The sequence below is a fragment of the Plectropomus leopardus genome, chromosome 1, assembly GCF_008729295.1.
Source record: "Plectropomus leopardus isolate mb chromosome 1, YSFRI_Pleo_2.0, whole genome shotgun sequence".
In the NCBI taxonomy this organism is placed as follows: domain Eukaryota; kingdom Metazoa; phylum Chordata; class Actinopteri; order Perciformes; family Serranidae; genus Plectropomus; species Plectropomus leopardus.
The window spans coordinates 26,670,917-26,685,711 of NC_056463.1; the positions used below are offsets into that span (position 1 = coordinate 26,670,917).

The 14,795-nt window shown below is 38.9% G+C and overlaps 1 protein-coding gene across 1 annotated transcript in view; it reads right to left on the bottom strand.

Annotated features, from left to right (window-relative positions):
- Nucleotides 1-3,056: 3,056 nt before the first annotated feature.
- nfatc3a (nuclear factor of activated T cells 3a) overlaps nt 3,057-14,795 on the bottom strand; it is a 66,221-nt gene continuing 54,482 nt past the window's right edge. The window contains exon 10 of the mRNA XM_042510103.1: nt 3,057-5,711. Within this exon, the coding sequence (XP_042366037.1) occupies nt 5,635-5,711 (77 nt within the window). The 3' untranslated portion in view covers nt 3,057-5,634. The remainder of the gene's footprint in view (nt 5,712-14,795) is intronic.

The window sequence follows — 14,795 nt, forward strand, 5'->3', positions numbered from 1 at the left end:
TAATATACTGTGCCTTTTTCATCATTTTTTTACATACCATCTTGTGGTTTTTTTTATTTATACTACACTATGATATTTTTTACTTCAACATACTATGACTTTTTTCAGGTTTTTGGACATACTATACTTAATTTTTTTTTTCAGCATAATATACTATGACTCGTATACTATGAGGGAAAAAATATAGGCAAGGCAGCTTTATTTAGCATATTTCATACAACAGAGCAATTCAAAGGGATTTACAGAGCAATAAAATCTAAAAACATAATAAAAGACAGAGGACATATTTACAATAAAAGAGATAAGATATAAAAGGTAAAATCAGTTTCTAAACCAAGATATACTATAGAGTATAGTATGTTACAAATGAAAAAAGTATAGTATGTCAAAGACCTGAGAAAAGTCATAGTTTATTATGTTGTATGGAAAAAAAAAACCTGAAAAAAAGTCATAGTATGGTTTGTCAATTATATCGAAGAAACTGAAAACAGTTTCATGGTATAACTGCTCCGGTCAGAGATCCGCAGAGATCCAAAGGTCGCAGGTTTACTTGTTGATCAGGAGTTATTGGGTGCACCTGTGATATTCTCTCTCAGCTGCAGCTGCTGGGACGTTAAATAAGGAGGTTGGCTTCTTCTGCTCAGTTGGTTGTGTCTCCAGAGAGTCAACACCTTCAGTTGGCTTTCTGTGGTTTTTTTTAATTTTGAGTGGAAATCTGAGTTTGAGAGTGTGTGTTGAAAGTGTGATTCTTATTTTGGCCATTCATTTTGTTTCCCCACTATTCAGCGTCTCCCGCTTGACTTTAATTTTGGGACCAATTCTTTTGTTTGTCTCTCATTTGATGAAATCAGTGGGTGGTTTCTGGGAGTTTTATTCCCATGCCACCTTTTAGAAATCAAAGGGCCCATTTTTCCTTTCACCCTCTTGTACATGTGCAGTGTTTTGTTATTTTTCCCAAAACTGCGACCCATGTCCATCAACTCTAACTCTAGAAAAAGCTGCTGCTCTGGCTGATGAGTTTACCCTCACTCATAAAACCTCATTCCCATCAAAGTCCCCAAACAATAACACCAACCATAATGAAACAAAAAACCCCAACTGCCTCAAAACCAGAGTCTGTCCCAACTTTGAAGACAGCCACTAAAAGCCAAGTAGAGTGTCCCTTCTGACACATAAGGTCACATTGTTCATGATTGCCCACTTTTACAGAAGAAAACTGAAAAACCTAAAACAGTAGCTCTGCTGGAAGCTCCCCTTATTGATGAACCTTCAGTCCCAGAGTTTGAACCTGTAGAGAAAAAAGTGCCAGATGAGTTTAAGCTCTTTACGTTGGAGGTGTTTGTGTCTCTGTCTGGAGACAGTGCTGGTAAGAGGTCTGTGACAATACTACCAGACAGAGCAGCGTCACAGTCCAGCTTGCTGAGGGATGTGTTAGCTAACTGAAGAAATGAACGCAGTAACAGCACTCTAAATCGGGATTGAAAGTTTAAAGAACCGTTGTTTATTGCAATCCTGAAATCTGGCATCGGCGGCTCTGTGGCCGTCGCCCTGAGGAATGGACTACCTGTGGGAGGGATCGCAGTCTTCCTGGTAAATGACTTGGCTGGCGACAAAGCCACAAGTCACACAGCAATGCCTTATGGAGGTTTAACCATTTGGTTGCTGTGAGCAACATTTTCTTCTGATGTTATATTGAAATGGGAGTTTGTTTTGTGTTTTGCCAACAACCCTGTCAGATTAGCTGTTTTTTAGGAGGGAGGTGTTATTGTCAGAGATCCACAGAGATACAAAATCCAAGTCACTGGTTTCCTTGCTGATCAGGAGCTATTGGGTGCACATTTGATATTCTCTCTCAGCAACAAATAAAGCAAATCATAGCGTGGTATGTTAAAAAAAAGGCATCGTATAGCATGTTTTTAAAAAATGAAAAAAGGAGAAAAACTTAAAGCATGTCAAAAAACCCAACAGCACAGCACGTTGAAAACAATGAAAAAAGTTGTAGTATATTACTTTTCAAAAATTTCAGTGCAGTAAATTGAAAAAAGTGTAGGAAAAAGTCAGTATAGTATGTTGAAAAGGTTTTGCAATTCAAATGGCAGTATTGATATGAACCTTTTTTTTGTTTTCTAAATAATAAGTTCAAAAATGCACAAGACTTATAAAAACACCTCACATGGTAATAAATTGTCACAGAGTAATAATATATGAAAAACTCAGTTTAGACAAAAATGTCAGACAGCACCTTATAATTCTAAGGTGGCATTTTATTGGCGCAATCTATCACCAAACTGTACACACTGTAATAGTATAAGATCGTATGTGAGAATGTTTGCAGACATGTTTACAGTGTATCATCTTTGATGCTATGTGCGTCAAGCAGTTTTAACCTTTCGAGTACTTTGTGCAGATTCAAAGGCTACTTTTGTCTTAAATACATGGGAAAAAAGTGACACAGAGCCGGAGCTGAGTTTTCTGTTTTATTGATATACACTACTTTAGAGCCTACAGTATGATGCAAGGTATTCCCTTTGAATAATTTCAAAAAAAGCACTGCAGTCTTAAAAATTACAAAAATTTTAACATACAAAATATACAAGAAATGACAATACAAGGCTCGGTAAACATCAGCTAAACCTGTATTTCCCTTTTAATTTACAAAACATATATACGTATATATAGATATACAGTATATATGTGTGTGAGTGTGTGTATACATATATATTTATAAATACACACACTCAACACTCATACATGTCCCCAACCTTTTAGGAATGACATCCATTTCAAAGTATCAAAAATAGAGTTGTACAGTCTCTGTTGCTTTACCATAATGTAAAATGGGAACATATTGTTCGGTCTTTGGTTGTGACAGACGAGGACGGCAGCCAGAGTTTACTGTCAATGCTGGTTTTGATTCGTTTTTGTTGACTCAAGTCTTTCAAGCTTCAGAACCAGCTTTATATGCCAAAAAAATCCATTTCCCTCCTCCCACCCAACCCTCAATGTCCACCCTGTGCCCCCCCCCCCCCCAAAAAAACAAAAGAAAAATAATAATAATTGTTACGACTTATGTCTCAGTCATGGAAAAAAAAAATCAACCCAGAACAGCATACAGACACACTGAAAAACTGGTTTTCAAACAAGAGTTAAGGCATCCTAATAGTTTACATAGTGACATGATACTCTCACTATCTGAATGTTTTTTTTATTTTCCTTTCCGCTCTGTGAAATTCAAAAGCAACATTACAAATAGTTTATAATCTCGTTTTTTATTTTAATGTCATATCTCACATTTGCTGCTGTTATAGTTTGCATAGCCTAAATACGTGTGTGCTTCTGTTGTTAAAAAATAGGACTCTCAAAATTCCTGTCTTCTGTACAGCATATTTGGTACAAACACCAACCATCCATTCACACACACACACCTGCGCGCCCACACACACACACACACACACACACACACACACACACACGACTGAATCTATTCAGATGCTTGCACTGCGTCCTTAACAAGGCAGATTGGCTGATGGACAACTCCGGGATGCTAAACACAATCAATCAAGCATCTACAACAAGTCTACAGTCTATATATATAGGCAGCAAGGTTTTTTTTTTTTTTTTTTTTTTTTTTTTTACTCCTTGTTTTTAAAGGCATTAGGCAGAACTGTAATGCATAGCAGAATCATTTTCACCTGGAAAGTGACTTCAAACTGTTATAAGCAACACTCCTCAGCTCTCACATTTCAGGAGTGTCATTGTCAAGCTTAAGGCAAAAAAAAAAAAAAAAAAAGGAAATCCGTCTGTCCTCGCCTGAGACCTGCCTGAAGACACTCTTTTCTTGAGATTGTATTATTGCTGCCGTACAGGCACTGCATATCTGTCAGAGTTAAGTACTATGAAAACATCATGGCCAGTAGACACCGTTCAGGAGAAGCGTTTGATTGTGACCAGCAAACATTGATTGTTGAAACTGGGGAAGTGCATCTAGATGTTGATCTCTAGACTTTGGGATTTTCACCTTGTTCATCAAAAAGAGGGGAACAATACAATAAATGCAATATATAATCATCTTTATGTATAAAATACTTTCAAAACGTTTTTGTCAGACCATTTCCCATTTTATGTCACACCATCACAGGTCCGGTTGCTGCTAGGAATTCAAAGGCACACAAGGGCCCCTGGGAGATTTGGGGAATCATTGCATTAGGAGAAATGTCAGAGGCAGACATGTCCGTCTCTGTGGATTTATAAAAACACTTTTCTGTAACGTGGAAATAATGGGCATCTTCAAAGTATCTTTGAATGTTGATTGCCAAGAGGGCTCACTCAGTCCTGAAAGCCACTCACCCCTCATCAGGATTCATGAAATCATGTTTCTGAAACATCTGAAATATTCTAGTTGCACTCAAAGCCAGCTGTGCAAGACAACAACAACAAAAACAACAACAAAAAAAAGCTTTCGCTACCATTCAAAGCTGCTAAGTGTTAATAAGGCATTTGTTCAACTTGAAGAAGATAAAGAAATAAAGGAGAGGGAGGACGTACACGATGAAACAGAGGAGAAAGTAGGAGAAAGAAAGAAAGCGAGAGAAGGGGGTTCATGTACAGATATCTACATGGCTGCAAGGTTACTAAAAGTTGTGGAATGTTGCAGATCCCAGACCAGCGCCAGAGGAGCTCGTCCTCCCCGCCGGGCCCCTGCACTCCAGACCTGAATGGTTTTATCATCTAAAAGGAGAAAAACAAGGAGTGGACGGTGTCGTCATCACTAACCCAAGAGCAAAAAACTGGGACCGGGTTAGAAAATTCAGCCAGATATTCAATTTCTATTCAAAGACTTTTTCTTTTTTTTTTTTTAACTGATAACTGAAACTGATCCATTAATGGTGGTTTGAATTTGATGATCCAATTTCACAGCCTATATTTCATCTTTTTATCTCCAGCGTTTAAGTGTTATTTTTCCAAATCATGCCAAATTTTAGGTGACGCTCACTCAGAGGAACCCCAACTATTTGTTTATCAATTAAACTATTAACTTTTTTCACTTCAGAGTACTGAAACAACCTTCAGGACAGTTTTAAATCCCGGTTGTGCGCGCCCTCCTTAGTTTCTCTTATTCTTCTGAAGACATCTTGGCTGATGTAGGTCGATGCTGGTGAGAGGGCACTCTGTTGTATCGTCTCCTCTACAGGGTGTCGTTCAAAAAGTGGGCGCTCCATAATCTTAGAGAGCAGATTGATCAGGAAGACAGTGGTGCTTTGAGAGGGCCGGCACACACCTAATGAAGAGGGACGGGTCGCATCTTATTCTCCTACCATCACATCCTCCTGCTCACCTTCCTGTGTAATCTGTGAGTTCTGTTTCGAAATCTCTACATAAGAGAAATAGTTTCAAATAAAATCAGAGACAAATGAGAGTGTCTTCTTGTCAGGCTGGTGGTCCAGCAGGTCCACTGAATTCTTTCTTTGACCGCAGTCTTTTCCTGCCCTCTAGTCCCATCACACACAGGATTAGCATCTGGACCAGAACCAGGGTCCGGGGTCAGTGTCGAAGCGGTGGGGGTTGCGGGGTTGAGAGCTGGAGCGGGTGGTTCATTACCCAGAGGGCTGCGTCAGGGCCGGAGCGTGGGCGGGGCTATGACTGGCTGTGTGCTGATGGAGGACCATGAGTGCTGGGGGACTGGGACATGTCTCTGCCGATGATTTCATTCACTGTAAAGAGAAAAGCAAACATCATTATTATTATTACTTATGGCAGCACATTAAAAATAGAATGATAAGCTTCCACCTGCATTTAGAGCTGCTTTGAGATATTGAGTGTCAAGAGTTTTGCATTACAAACAGCATAAACGATATTAACCATTTGGTGTTCTAAATCGAAAGTACAATAATAAAGAACATCTGAAACTATGTTAATAATTTGTCACAGTCCACCCACCCTTAACCCTCTGATGCGTGTCATCCCCTCTCTCTGCCCCTGTCATCCTATCTGTCCTATCAAATAAAAATAAAAAATAAAAACACATGAATAACTAAAATAATTATCAAATAATTTTAACAAAAATGTCAGATAGAACCTTATAATTCTTAATTAATGGTTAATTAAACCTTAATAAATAAATAATAACATAACAAAAGTCATATTTAAATGATTTCCAATCATTGCATCAATAACTTACAAGACTGAAATGATGAAATCAATGAAGTGCTGCCTTACAAGGCTGCTATGAGTTTTGAAAACCACCAGATGTTACTGTGCATACTAAGGTTGGAGCCCTGAAGTTTCACTCGCCCGTCACTAGGGGAGATAAAATTCAGCAGGAGTGTGTATTTGTGGCCGGCAGAGGGCTGTGTTGTTCCTCACAAGACTGAAAGACTCAAACTAAACCAGCCAAAAGCTCAAAGTGGAAAAACTCAAACACTCTGGCAGACCAAAAGGTCACAAAGTCACAGCTCTGACGTGAGAAATAATCACTCGTCACATAACAAATGAGAGAAACTATTCCATTCACTAAATTCACCAGTTCTGACCTTTGTTAGAGTCCAAGAAATGTTACCAGTTACCACAGCACATTGACTCCTATAAACACCGTACGGCCGGCCATCCAGTGGGGCCGTGCGTTACCTCATTACAGCTTTAATGGAGGTTCAAAACTTTTCCTCAGGCCTGCTTATGGGGTTTTTAAGCACGGCGAAAGGGCCGTGTAAAACCAATCCGTTGTTAAAAACACATTGTGGAGCCCCGGGGTGGCACTCAGGCACAGTGAGGTTAATTACTCCACTGACTCAGTTACAGCCTGAGTTTAAATAAATAACATAAGTATTTCTCTGCTGCGCTGCTGCCTGCTTTTCAGCCAGTGTGTGATTGTTTTACATCTGCTGCCTCCATTCAGTATTCACACTGGGATCTCAAGAGACACAGTGGGGAGCTAGTAAAAAGTACAGCAGTGAAGTAAATCAACTTCAAATAGTTTGATGTGGTGAGGAAGACACGAGGACAAACAGGCAGAGAGAGGACTGGAAATTCCTGGAAAAATGTGATGTTTTTTTTCCACTTTAAAAATATGTGTGTGATCAGTTTTTGTCCTGTGACTTCTCGCAGTGATTTCAAAGTACCGCGACAGGTCAGAAACAGGTTTGGCAAACTGGTTTGGGAGGGTGCAGAGACCTCTGGCCCAGTGTGATGCTGGTTCACATAGACTTGTCTTTACATGACAGCTCTGCTCCATCTACCGTCTGTCCAGTTGTGCAACTGTACTGTAAAATGACGCATTCCCCCGGGCCATTATAAACACATGCATTACTGTAACTCTATTTTAAAAAAAAAAACACAAGTGGGCAGGGGGTGACTCAAGGCAATGATGAGAAAACAAACTCAGCCAAGTGTGTTTCATGAGAAAAAAGAAACCATATTTAAATTTGATGATGCACTGGGTGAAACGAACCCTGAAAATAAATGCGCGCACGAAGCAACACACCTTATCAACTGAGTCTAATACAGTAATCTGCATATTGATGGTGTCACCTTCATATCTGTTTCACAATTCCCTCCTTAAACTACAGTGCGCTCCATGGCAGTTTTCATGTGCATTAACTTCTCTAAACCTGAGCACATTTACTTGATTTGTGTCAAAAATATGGGAAGAAGGCAATGAGCAACTTAACAAGAAATGGCCAAAAACGTAGCAAGAAATTAGTATCAAAATGACAAGAAAATGACCTTGAAAAGGGCAACAAAAAAAGAAATGTAAAAAACACAAACAAAAAAGAAAATGCTATATATATTCTGTTTTTCTTTCTCTGACATTGTTTTAAAAACATAATTAAAATAGTTGATTAAGTATAATTAAAAGTTTGTTTCTTTTATAATATCTAAAAACCCCCCCCCCCAGCTCCTTTTCAGGTGATTTTCTTGTCATTTTTTACAACATTTTTGCAATTTGCAGGGAAATTCTTGCAAAGTTGCTCATTGCCTTTTTTCCATGTTTCCAAGAGAAATCAAACCAATTAACTCAGGTCTCAGAGCTTCTTTTTTTTTTGTTTGTACAGTGTTTGTCGCAGAACTGACAGTTTTAATTTAGTGTCTTTCTGTTGTTTTATTTGCATTTTCTGCTGCTTGCTTTTGTGTCTGGCCACCATCACTCACATCATCCTGTTAGCGTGGGAGGCTCTTCCTTTCCCACGTCAACCATGTTCATACACACACAATCACACTCACTACGCACTTATGAGACGACACTGTGACTATCAAAGCAAACATTCACCTTTGTATATATATAACGCCGAGGTACGATATACAACAAGTGGGCCAGTTTATCGATTTTGTCACACTCTTCCATCGTTGAAATAAAACTGTGATGGAAGACTGCAGATCTCCTTTAAAGGGCCTGACCTTTCAAAAGACAAGTGGTGCAACTGTGCTGGAAATAAACAGCATCTTACTGCTTAGCAGCTGTTTCCATAAAATGAATAAAAAAAATACTGCAGTAAGTCTATTGTCAAAGCTGCGCACTGATTTAGTGAAATATATCAAAGAAATCTTTTAAATTCCTCTCCTATATCCTATATTTTATTTCTTTTAACACAGAACAAATGCATGAAATACCTTAGATGCGTTTTCTCCTATCTATTAAAAATGATAATTATTAAAACACTAATAACTTTAATTACTGCGTCAATCACAGATTAGCGTTTACAGGTCTGTCATAGCCTCACACACAGCTGAAATGTTATGTGGTAAACTCTGTAACAGTGTTGATTCATGGGGGTGAATCTGCTCTAACACCACAGGAATATGAGCAACATAGTGCGAAGTGCGACAGACCGACATCAAGTGGGCGTCTGCAAAAACACATGACTTTCCGCTGTACTGTTTAGATTGTTGCAGAGGCAAACATTAGCCTATCGACTGATAAATGTACTTGGGGGAAACAGCAAGGGCAGTCAGCAATAAAACAATCCGAAAACCCATGACTCCATCATCGTGCAACATTAATTCCTCTAAATATGATTCAGTCAGTTTTCTGCTTAAAAAAAAGATTACGGAAGAGGTTTCCCCACACAATCTGTCTGAAACATTTTCGTTAGGCTTCACTCTCGATATTACAGCTGTGCTCGTTGTAATTTTGGTCGACTGGATTTGGGGCCATTTGAATATTGACTGGACTTATTTTGGAAGTGAGTTTCCGCATCAGTCTCGAAAGAGACAACGGAAAGGAAAAATTAGCATGTGTGGACTGGAGACAAAAAATTACAAAGCACAAAATAAATTTCAGTAATTTACAAAAGGTCAATCAGCAGACAAAAAAAACCAATATTTCATAAGTAATTTACTGAAATAAAGGTTCATTGTTTTTTCCCATATCAGTGAGCAATACTCTGTGCTTCTGATGCAGTTATTGTGTGCACATCAATAATCCAGAAGTGAAAGAGAGTTCTGAGTCGAGCCTGGCCTGTGAGGAGTTTCATATGCTGATAGTGTTTTCTCACATTTACTGGTATTGTTCATGACAGTGCAACAGAAAGCCAGTGATTCAGTGCTGCCAGCCATAGTAAGTGTGGCTCTGAATGGCTCAGCCGGAGGGAGATCCTCTGCAGATGACTAGGAGGGGGGCTCCCTAGTCGAAATATACATCTGCAGTCAGCCGACTGCTACTACTACTACTGCTCTCAGGTAGGCTTACATCAGACAGATCCTGCCCCTGCGTGCTGAGGGCTGTTAATGCTCCATGTGCGGGACATTTAGTCGAGATAAGAATCAGAAGAAAACAAGAAAGCCTACACCTGTTCATCATTTGTACAGCCATGACTGTAACTCGGCCTGTTACAGTCATTTGTTGAATTAAGCATCATTATTAACTGGCAGCATGCATCCTTAACCCTTTGAAACCTGGAGGGACATCACTTTTCTTGTACTGCCTTCAGATGTCTTTCATAAATAGTAAAACCTTTGATCCCTTAGTTCCAAAACTTGCAAAAAAATTAGTAGATTTAGAAAATGATTTCATAAAAGCTGGGGGAAAATATCTAGAGGAAAAAAAGAACAAAGCTAGGGAAAAACTATATTTATAATTATGATAATCACATATTTAAAATAATGTTACAATTACAATGAATGTTTTTATCATTTATTTAGTAATAATTTTCAGGTAATATTTTTGTACTGTTTATAAATTTCTTTAAAATTTTGGGGTAATTTCTTCTTTCATTGCTAATTACCTTCTTCCCACATTTTTAAAAGAAATCTAGCCAATTTGCAATATTTCAAAGGGTTAAGAGTTAGAAACAAGCCAGTGGGAGGGTTAGATTAACCAAAACATATTGCCAAAAAATCCCCCTAATCACAAACCCTCTCTTAAAAAAAAAGTAAGTTCAGATCTACATTTGCTGAATGAATTGTTAAAGTTTAACACAGAGCAGGAGACCTGTGAGATTCCGTAATCTCACGTCTGTTTCCTATGTGCACATCGAAGGAGGTATATTGAACAGATTTCCATAATGCACAACAGAAGTGAAATAAGCAGATGGACATTAAGTACGATGGACATGTCTACTGTCGAAATGGAAACTGGGTAATTATCATAACCCTCTATGACACACTGAAAAAGTTCCCTGACCCAGGCTTAAAAAACATTACTCTGGCAGAGCGGCTTAAGCAAATAAGTTGAAGACTGACTGATTCTTGAGTCCAGCAAATGAAGACAACATGCCACAATGGAAAACATTTGTGCAACGGGAACAGAGGGAGGCAAGACTTGGTTTGCCTGCAAGAGGGAATATCAAAGCACACAGTTTCCACTTGCAGGGCCCTGTAATGACATGCACACGTCCTCACAAAGCCAAAGGTATGAGAGAAAACGTGAAGTGAAAATCCACTGAGCGATCACACACACGTTGGAAAGAGATGGTCAGTTGATGGAACTTGTATTGAAATCTTCCAGGTCGGCTCAGTAAAGCTTTCTCTGGTTCACTCATTCAACTCTGCTGCTGCTCTGTGATCCTTCTCTGTTTTATTTTAATTTCACTTTTGGAGTAAGTGAGTGAGTGAGTGGGCGAGGGCACAGAGTACAATGGAGACGCTCTTTAAAAAGTCAGTTTCTCAAAGTCACTCATTTCTGTGAATCACCACTGGATTTCCCATTTGATCTGACGGTAAGTGATTCACAAGACTCCCCGTCTTTGATCCAAGACACAAAATAGTGACTCCACTCAGCAGATGACCACAGGACTAGGCGTTAGGAATGAAACCACTTAAGCCCAAATAGCCGGCCGGGGAGATCGGTAAATGTCATTACAATGGTTCAAAGTATATACTGTGGGTCTTATCAGCATAGAGCATGCACCTGATGAGTCTCTGGTGTCAAAACCATGATCATCTTAAACCTTCTCCTGACATTTAATGGACGGTGGTCAGGAGAGACCCATCATAGATGAATGATTTGTTTTTTGCCAAAATACTGAACTCAAGGCTTTAAAATGTAAGCCCACAAACCAATGGGTGACATCAGAGTGGCTACATCCATTATTTATACAGTCTATGGAAGGGAATAGAATAGGTGTGTAGTTGAGATCTTAATGAAGGCCGAGTTCAAAGGTGGGTGTGTTTGAAGTAAGTGGTCCCAGGACAACATTCATTGTAAGTCACTGGTTGTAGATCACTATCACGGCTGGAGTGATCTCACCAAAAGTTGGTCTCTAGTTTTTATTTTTGTTTGAAATATATTTCAAGATAATCTGTTGATGGATTTATCATTTGCTTTTCAAAAAAGTATAAGGGAAAGCAGTACCTCGCACACCACAGCTTCGGTGATTCATCGACGTAAGCTCATTGTTCTCTCTCTCTCTCTCACACACACACACACACACACACACACACACACACACACACACACACACACACACACACACACATTTCAGCACCTGTACATTTAATAGTGGGAGTGAAATCTACTTCACCACACTGTCAAATCCCCACTTGTGTGCCATGAGCGTTACGATGTCTACTAGTATTCATTTTCCAGTCAAACACTGGCTCTCGATGCTTGGCTGACAAGCACATATCAACACTGACATTCAGGAAGAGCAGCCAACAATGCAACAAACCAAATCCCCATTGAAGACAGCGGTGTTGGCTTTCATACTAAAGTGTAAATATACTAAGTGTATACTCAGAATAATGAACTGAGAGTTAATATGTTGCTCTCATCCCCACTGAGGGATTTCCAGGCTTCCCCTTCTCCTGTCTAAAGAAAAAGGCAGCACTGGCAGCGTCTCCACACCAGGCTCCAGCATCAGCCAAGACCTCAGCATTACACCCTCTAAGACCTTAATTGTATGGAAAGATGACACAGAAAGTCCGTTTCCACTTGTTTCAGGGGAAAAGACCAGCAAATGTTTGCCATTGTTTTTAATGAGCAGCAGCAGCAGCATTTGATGGAAATGCATTTTCCTTCCACTGTTGTTTTTTCATGCCATTGAATCAAGAGCTGTGTTATTACTCTGTTATGGTTGGGTAATGGCAGCATGAAGCCTCTGACTACAATGGTACCATACACACACACACACACACACACACACACACACACACACACACACACACACACACACACACACACACACACACACACACACCTCTATTCAGACAAACAAGAAAAATCTGATTTATATGTTGTTGGCTGTTTCATACAAATAATCACAACTAAATTAACTACAGATATGTTTACATTTCTGTGTATACAAACACATAAAAATATCAGAAGTTCATGGTTATGTAAAAACTTTTTTTCTAGTAATTAATGCTAGTGATGTGATGAATCTGTATTCATCAGTTGCCAACCACTGAGTGCTTTTACGGTAAATTACTATGTTTTACATTGTCATGGAGTGACAGATATTTGTGATAGTGGCTATCAAATGACAATAAAGGTGTATCTTTACTGTCCCCCCAAAATTGACCAGGTTTAAATAAACTTTTCAGGCCTTTCCAAAGAAAAGCTGTGATTGAATATCATTGACAAAGGTTGCCAAAAACTAAAGGTCATTTCCAAGTTTAATTTCATGTTGGATTTCTGGAGTTATATTTCTTCCCACCTGTCAAAGGTAAACCCAATATTCAATGATGTTTTGTCTCCAGTCTGGTCAGCCTACTCCCAAAAAAATATCCAAGGTTTTTTTTTTTTTTTTTTGATTGCTAGATGTTCGATTTTTCCCCAGTCACTTGTTTTATTCATTTATGTCTCTGCCATTTTACAACATTCACAGAACCAACTGTCAGATTGTGGGTAGGGAGTAAACAGCCCATGAGCTAAAGGAGACTTAAAACTGAGGGGACTGGGACACTGCAGTTGACTCTCAGTGGGACTGGCAGTCCACAATCTACCTATCAGCACCTGCAAATTTCACTCATTAAAATGTCTTGTTTGTTCAATCCCTGCAAAAACTTTCTTAAGTTATCTTTTATTTTTATTTCATCATTTCATAAATGCAGTATAGTTTTGACATAATTTAACTTTCTTTGCAACTATCTTTGCAAAGGTCCCAGCTGCTTTGGCATCTATTTAGTATCACTCTCACATCTGTTAAATATAAGGCTGCAGCATGAAGACTGGCCAGCAGCTAATGCGGCTTTTAAAAGGCAACAAAAAGCACCTATCAGCACCTCTCACTAATTAACATGTTACATCTCAGATGTTTCCAGGCTTTGCGCTAAGCTAACTGGCTAAAATAAGTTGTTTTTAATGGGCTGGACTATTTCTTTGCCAGGAGTAGTTGCCAAGCAACAAGCAGAGACTTCATTCCCATTGAGAAATAGTCTGGCACATAACCATTTGTCATTTTTAAACTTGAGTTTTTACATACATTTTTGTGTTTCTTTAATGTATTTTTTTTTTTTTCTTTTGTACCTGTCTGTCTTTGCATGCTGTATCTCCCTAATCTGATTTTACGTATATCCCATTTTATGGAAACATTTTTTTGTAAAAGATTAGATGCCAAAGCAGCTGGAAACTTTGTATAGACAATGATGCAAAGAGAAATTATGTCAAAACTGAATTGCATGTATGACATGCTGAAGTAAAAATAAAACATAGATTAAAAAGGAGTTTTTGCATGGATGAAACAAGGCATGTTAATGAGTGAACTTTACAAGTACTATTAGGTGGATTTTGTTACCTTTTGGGCAGAGCTACACTAGTTATTTCCCCGTTTTCAGCCTTTCTGCTATGTTTAGTTAACCAGGTGCTAGCTGCTGTTTCATTTATTTAATGAACAGACAGGAAGAGGTATTGATTTGGGTAACAAAGCATATACATTTTCCAAAATGTTAAATTACTGTTTTGAGGTGAAAATGTTGCTTGATGTATCATTAAATTTAGAAAAAGCAGAAGCATGTGTGCAAGCCCCTGAGTAACAATTATGTAGTCTGTTCAATTAAAGTCTGAATAAGAAATTAAATGTCAACAGCATGTGAGGCACTATCATGCTGCACAGTATGTGGTGCTTCAACTATTTTAGCAGCAGTTTTTGTCTGTTTCTACACAGCCTGTGTCCTTGTAAAAACAGAACCGTAAAAACATATATTTAAAAGAAGCGTGTGCACAGACAGTGCCTTGTATATTTGATTACATCTACAGGACATCGAGTGTCACTCCCTGCATGTATCCGTGAGTGTGTGTGTGTGCCTTTGTGTCATTACTGTGTCTGCGTCTCTCTTAAGGGGTGCAGGCAGCAGGGCTCAGCCTATTATTAACCCTCAATGCCGTGCTCTCGGTTTGAGGCAGCTGTGCATTTGGGTAGGGC